Genomic DNA, 7,500 nt, shown 5'->3' with positions numbered 1-7,500 from the left:
GTAGAACAGAATCATCAATATTGTAAAAAACACAATGCATAAAACTCACAAAGTGACATACTCGCAATTCTCCAACTGTTACACTCCAACACACACACACACACACACACACACACACACACACACACACACACACACACACACACACACAGACACACACATGATTAAACGGCTGAGATAACAGCAATTTTCACTAAAAATACATACATGTAAAAATGAGCATAATTGTAATTTATGCCCTCTCACTAGAGTGGGAGTATTTTTGTATTATGCAGATTTCTGAACTGGCATTTTGGCGATTAAAAAAAAAAATCTTTAGTTTTAATATTAAGACACGCACTTCCAGTACTGGCATTTTGGCTTTTTTTCCCCCCTTTTTTGGGGGGTGGGTGGGTTGGGGGTTAATTTTTGTCCCTTCTGTTCTTCCTTAGTTTTAGTATTAAGACATGCACTTCAGTTTCAAGGAGCAGAGTGGTTCAGAAGCTTATCTGCCAATACTGTGTCTGTGAGTGTCTGGGTTTGGTTCCCAGTCTTGCCGTTTTTCTTCCGAGTATGACTGGAAAATCTAACTTGAGTGTCTGTTCATTCAGACGAGATGATAAACTGAGGTCCCATATATGGTACACATTCTTTTTTTTTTTTTTTTAAAAAAAAAAAATTCTCTGGCTAATACATGGAACTTGTGGAGAGTGTAATAATGTTGCGTTTTTATATGTGTGATTTTTAGGTTTATTTTGCACCGGAGGCGACCAGAGACAATGTTCTCTGGTTTTTAGATTAAAGTGGATAAAAAAACAACAACAACAACACAAACAGATTGTTGTTGTTTAATTGTCATTTTAACAAACGTTTCCTGGATAACAAAGACACGCTGTTAGAAATATCGCTGTTGTTGCTAAATTGCCGGTATGACAAAAATGTTTCCTCCATAACAGAGACATACTCTTAGTCATGTCGCCGGTGATGTTAGATTTCCAGTCTAACAAAGACATATTGTTAGACATATCACTGTTGTTGTTAAATTGCCAGTCTAACAAATGTTTCCTAGATAACAAAGACATACTGTTAGAGACTAACAAATGTTTTCTGGATAACAAAGACATACTGTTAGACATAACGTCGTTGTTGTTAGATTACCAGTCTAACCAATGTTTCCTGCATAACAAAGACATACTGTTAGACATATCGTTGTTGTTGTTTGATTACCAATCTAACCAATGTTTCCTGGATAACAAAGACATACTGTCAGACGAATCATTGTTGTTGTTAGATTGCCAGTCTAACAAAAATGTTTTCTGGATAACATACTGTTAGACATATCCCTGTTTTTGTTAAATTGCCAGTCTAACCAATGTTTCCTGGATAACAAAGACATACTGTTAGACATATCGTTGTTGTTGTTAGATTACCAGTCTAACCAATGTTTCCTGCATAACAAAGACATACTGTCAGACGAATCCTTGTTGTTGTTAGATTGCCAGTCTAACAAAAATGTTTCCTGGATAACGAAAGACATACTGTCAGACGAATCCTTGTTGTTGTTAGATTGCCAGTCTAACAAAAATGTTTCCTGGATAACGAAAGACATACGGTCATTGTTATCGTTTCATTTCCCTGCAGCCCGGGCCCCATCCGTTCTCAGCTCTACCCGTGCCCGACCCTACGGTGACCCTTACAGTGAAGACGCTCACTCTGTGCTCAGTGACTGGAGCATGGATGATGACGTTCGCAAACTTCTCTACAATAAGGACAATGATGACACCTACGATAGGTTCACGGTGAGTGAGGGGAGTGGGGTGTGGGGGTGGGGTTGTGGGGGGCAGTTGTAAATGAAGTGGCTGTTTATATTAACATGAGTTGTGAATATGTTCCTGTGTGTTCGTGGGTTTTATTATTTATGTTTATAGTTGTTTTTATGTTGATTTTTCTTGACCGTTTTTTTTTCTTCTTCACCTTGACCATCTGAATCTATGATTCAGATATTGTTATTTGTACTGAAACACTTAAAATATATTTTTCTTTCAGATTTCTCACAAAGAAATTTGTGCCATGATTTATTATTGTTCATAGGTTGAGATAACTTAATCACATCCTCGTTGTACACACACATGTAAACACTCACACACACTTAGTTTACATATCCACACGTCCTGTGCACATTTGCACGCTCCCACATGCACATCCACATCCACACCCACCCTTGTAATGCGTTTGACGCATTCAGGTTGCTCTCTCACTCATGCACTTGAACACACACACGCATCCACCAGTTCTTAACTAAGGCTGCTGTTTGTGAGTGTTTTTTTTTTTTTTTTTTTTTTGTTGAGATAAAGTAAAATTTTGGAACAGAAAAACCTTTTTTTTGTCATTGCTAAATTGATAGGGTGTAAACTATAAAGTACGTAGTTGACCTGCTCAAGAAGGTAGAATGTGCATGTGTGTACATGAGGAACTTTGAACAGAGGGGCAAGCACGTGATGCTGGTATCTTGATTTGGCCGAATAGCTCAGATGTTGTTGCTATGGTAATGGGGCCAAGGACATGGGGATGAGGGGATGTGGAGGGAAAAGAGAGAATCCCAAACTTTTAGAGAATTAGCAGAACGCTGACTCATAGGCCTATCACGGAACTGAACCGTGAAACCCTTGACAGCCTGTAATCATAAGGTCCATGACAGATAACATTGTGAAATTAGTGATACTTACATTGCACCTGTCTTCGGTCTTATTATTGATACTTACATTGCACCTGTCTTCGGTCTTATTATTGATACTTACATTGCACCTGTCTTCGGTCTTATTATTGATACTGACATTGCACCTGTCTTCGGTCTTATTATTGATACTTACATTGCACCTGTCTTCGGTCTTATTATTGATACTTGCATTCCACCTGTCTTCGGTCTTATTATTGATACTTACATTCCACCTGTCTTCAGTCTTATTATTGATACTTGCATTCCACCTGTCTTCGGTCTTATTATTGATACTTGCATTGCACCTTTCTTCGGTCTTATTATTGATACTTGCATTCCACCTGTCTTCGGTCTTATTATTGATACTTACATTCCACCTGTCTTCAGTCTTATTATTGATACTTACATTGCACCTTTCTTCGGTCTTATTATTGATACTTGCATTGCACCTTTCTTCGGTCTTATTATTGATACTTGCATTCCACCTGTCTTCGGTCTTATTATTGATACTTGCATTCCACCTGTCTTCGGTCTTATTATTGATACTTACATTGCACCTGTCTTCGGTCTTATTATTGATACTTACATTGCACCTTTCTTCGGTCTTATTATTGATACTTGCATTGCACCTGTCTTCGGTCTTATTATTGATACTTGCATTGCACCTGTCTTCGGCCTTATTATTGATACTGACATTGCACCTGTCTTCGGTCTTATTATTGATACTTGCATTGCACCTGTCTTCGGTCTTATTATTGATACTTACATTGCACCTGTCTTCGGTCTTATTATTGATACTTGCATTGCACCTGTCTTCGGTCTTATTATTGATACTTGCATTGCACCTGTCTTCGGTCTTATTATTGATACTTGCATTGCACCTGTCTTCGGTCTTATTATTGATACTTACATTGCACCTTTCTTCGGTCTTATTATTGATACTTGCATTGCACCTGTCTTCGGTCTTATTATTGATACTTACATTGCACCTGTCTTCGGTCTTATTATTGATACTTGCATTGCACCTGTCTTCGGTCTTATTATTGATACTTACATTGCACCTATTTTCGGTCAGAGATGAAGCTCTAAGAGCTTTACAAACACGGAGTGATTTGCACAACAAGCTGTCTACCAGGGTAGAGCCGACTGACGGCTGTCTTTTGGCACTCAGCATTTTGTTTGCTGTGTCTTTCAGTCAGGATTTAATCATGTGCACACACACACACACACACACACACACACACACACACACACACACACATGCATACACATGCACGCACGCATACACACACACACACACACACACACACACACACACACACACACACACACACAATGTATATGACTTAATTATGAGGAGAAAACAAAGCCCCAAATTTTAATCACACATGTTGCTAAACCTCATCTCTCTTCCCCCCCCCACCTTCATCCTCCTCCTACCGCACACACACACAGGTCCATCGATCACCTGGCACACACAAACACACATAATGTATATTACTTATGAAGAAAAAGCAAAGCCCCATATTTTAACCACACATGTTGCAAAACCTCATCTCTCTTCCCCCCCACCCCCCACTCCCCTCCTCCCTACCACACACACACACACACACACACACATGCACAGGTGGATGGGACTGTGTCCATCAATCACTTGGCACACACACACACACACGCATAATGTATATTATTGACATGAGGAAAACAACAACAACAACAACAAAACGCCATATTTTAACCACACATATTGAAACCTCATGATGGCTCATCTCTCTTCTGACACTCACAGGTGGACGGGACGGAGCCGTCCATCGATCACCTGGTGTTCCCTCCCTCCGAGGCGGGGGCCTCCGATTACTACGAAGCCATCATGGGGGACAGCGACCCCTACCCTTACCCTGAGGCCGCCGGTGGCGCCATGGATTACAGGGACTCTGTGGATGTCAGCGAGCTGGAGCGAATCGCCGAGGTGGCCTCTGTGGGCAGCGGCAGTGTCCTGAGCGTCATCGACTGGGACGCCGTGGATAGGCTGATCGAGGACGTGTGATGAGGAGGAAAACAGGGACCGCTGGTAGACCTGAACGCTGATCATGCTAGTTAGGGTAGGTAGGCCTCATTGCGAACGATCCAGTCGAAGCAACTCAGCTTAATTTGTGTATTGTACATATAACAGGTTGTTCGATCGTCAATATGTGACTCTTCTTTTTTTCTTTTTTTTTTTGAAGATTTCGCCGATTAATTTCACCGGGGAAAGTTCGTCATCTCCTTCTTTTCAATGTTTTTTTTTTTTTTTTCAACGGTTGAAATAGCAGGGGTACCTGAGGGTAAACGCGAAAGGGCAAGTCTAATTGCGTACGATGGGTTTGGGTACATGTGGATAATTAAAACAGAAACTCATTAGACATAACGTATTGTTGGAAAATGGCACCAGACTGTTGTGCTGTTGGGTTTGATCACAAATGCACACACATACAAACACACGTTTAAACACAGACACCCCACATCACACACAAACACACCCTTTTGAGAGTGCTCAGTAACTGTGCAGCATCGTTCACAAATAGACTCATGTCAGAATATCCTATGGTCTGATTGCAAACGACACTTTTGGAAATTCCTGTCAGAACTGACATTCTGATCTGTCACAAACATGCTTTCTTAAATTCTCCCAGCAATGGAAATGCACAGTTCATTCAACACACCCAATCAAATCAGCTGTTTTAATCTGTATCAATGTTAAGTTCTACTACTTGCACACACAAACACACACACACACACACACACACACACACACACACACACACGTGTGGGCATAAACACATACATGTATACAAACTGAATAATTTTGATTCGAAGCAGTTTCTTGAATCTCTGTGTGTGTGTGTGTGTGTGTGTGTGTGTGCGTGCGTGCGTGCGTGCGTGCGTGCGCGTTTGTAAAATTAATTTTGATTTCCAATAGCAGCTTACTGTTTTTCTTAAATGTCTTCACAATTTATTAGTGTTTGTCTTTATTCCCTCAGAATCTGTGATATGTATATGTTTACACTGTAGTTGACTGATGAATGTTACATGAAGTAGCTTGTCGTTAAGTGATTATCATATCGGTTGCCTTTGCCAAGAGCACAAATTGAAACTGCCTTCCATGTTATTATCTGATGTTTAAAATTTCAGTCTTGTTTTCTTCATGTGAGACGCCTAGAGCCCATTATATGGGGAGTTTGCACCATATAAGTACTATCTACTATGATTAGTAGTAATATTCTTGTGTGTGTGTATGTATTTGTGTCGGTGTCTGTGCATGTGTTTGTGGTTTGTGTGTTTCTTTCATGTTGAAACAGAAATGTAATGAGATGTGGAAACCAAGTCTTCTCCTATACATATCAGTACAATAAAATCGTTATCATGAAATGGATGACATCCCATGAGAATCATCTGTAATGATTTAAATATGATATTGCACAAAATTGTTTCTTTAGTTTCAAAATGTTCTTATTTTATATATTTTTTCAAACATTCCAATTGCAGTATAAACATATTTATGAAATGTTCTAAGTCTGCTGTTTATGTAAGTTTACAAGGTGGGCTGGTTGTAATCTGAATAAATTATGAGAGAGTAACAGGATGAGGTCTCATCTCTTGGTGATCGATGGGACAGAGAGAATGGGAAGGTTTTACAGTCCAGGGTGGTACATTCAGTGATTTCCAAACAGCCGCATGCATATGGTAAATGGCACACTTCTCTTCCTCGTTCTTCCTCAGTGTTTAAAGGGCGAGGAGGCCCCTCGATGTATTCCCTGTGACGAGCGCGGCCTCTCACTGTGAAACACGTGCTCATTGACTGCTGGGGTCTGCATGACGTAAGACACAGACATTACACGGCGGATTCTTTGAAGACTTTGTTTCGTGATGTCCCTCCGTGGACGCTGATGGACTTCTTGAAAGAAGTGAACATTTTAAATCAGATTTTGAGTGTTTCTGGAAGACTTAATTTTTTGGAGTGAAAAGACTGAAGCAGTGACTAGTTTAAAAAAAATTTTTTATTGTACTTTTTTTTTTTTTTTTATCTTTGACGAGGTTGATGCGAACATGGCGATAGCCTTGAGATGGCCTTTGTGATCGGCGAGGCTCTAAGCACCATGATTTAATTTGATTTGACACCCACAACCCACACCTCCCACCCATCAACAGTCACACACGCACACAATCGCGTTCACCGCACACACACACACACACACCGCGCGCGCGCGCGCTCTCTCTCTCTCAGTCTCTCTCTATCTCTATTACACACACACACCCTCTCTCTATCTCTCTCTCTCTATCTCCATCTCACTCACACACACACACACACACACACACACACACACACACACACACACAAAGGGGTGGCGGACAAGAGACACTGAGACAGCCAAGTACACAGACAGACAGAGACACAGACAGACAAGTACACAGACAGACAGAGACACAGACAGACAAGTACACAGACAGACAGAGACACAGACAGACAAGTATACAGACAGACAAGTACACAGGCAGACAGAGACACAGACAAGTACACAGGCAGACAGAGACACAGACAGACAGAGACATAGACAGCCAAGTACACAGACAGACAGAGACACAGACAGACAAGTACACAGACAGACAGAGACACAGACAGACAAGTACACAGACAGACAAGTACACAGGCAGACAGAGACACAGACAAGTACACAGGCAGACAGAGACACAGACAGACAGAGACATAGACAGCCAAGTACACAGACAGACAGAGACACAGACAGCCAAGTACACAGACAGACAGA

General features: G+C 40.9%; 1 protein-coding gene across 3 annotated transcripts in view; it reads left to right on the top strand.

Annotated features, from left to right (window-relative positions):
- The window catches only part of LOC143295514 (uncharacterized), an 87,966-nt gene extending 81,282 nt beyond the window's left edge, over positions 1 to 6,684 (top strand). For all 3 annotated transcript variants that reach the window (XM_076607242.1, XM_076607240.1, XM_076607241.1), the window contains exons 54-55: positions 1,621 to 1,778; positions 4,485 to 6,684. In XM_076607242.1, coding sequence (XP_076463357.1) covers positions 1,621 to 1,778; positions 4,485 to 4,742 — 416 coding nt within the window. In that variant the 3' untranslated portion in view covers positions 4,743 to 6,684. The remainder of the gene's footprint in view (positions 1 to 1,620; positions 1,779 to 4,484) is intronic.
- The last annotated feature ends 816 nt before the right edge of the window (positions 6,685 to 7,500 follow it).

The sequence above is a fragment of the Babylonia areolata genome, chromosome 20 (assembly GCF_041734735.1).
Source record: "Babylonia areolata isolate BAREFJ2019XMU chromosome 20, ASM4173473v1, whole genome shotgun sequence".
NCBI classification, from domain to species: domain Eukaryota; kingdom Metazoa; phylum Mollusca; class Gastropoda; order Neogastropoda; family Buccinidae; genus Babylonia; species Babylonia areolata.
The sequence above is the reverse complement of the archived record's forward strand: the minus strand, read 5'-3'. Positions and strand labels throughout refer to the sequence as shown.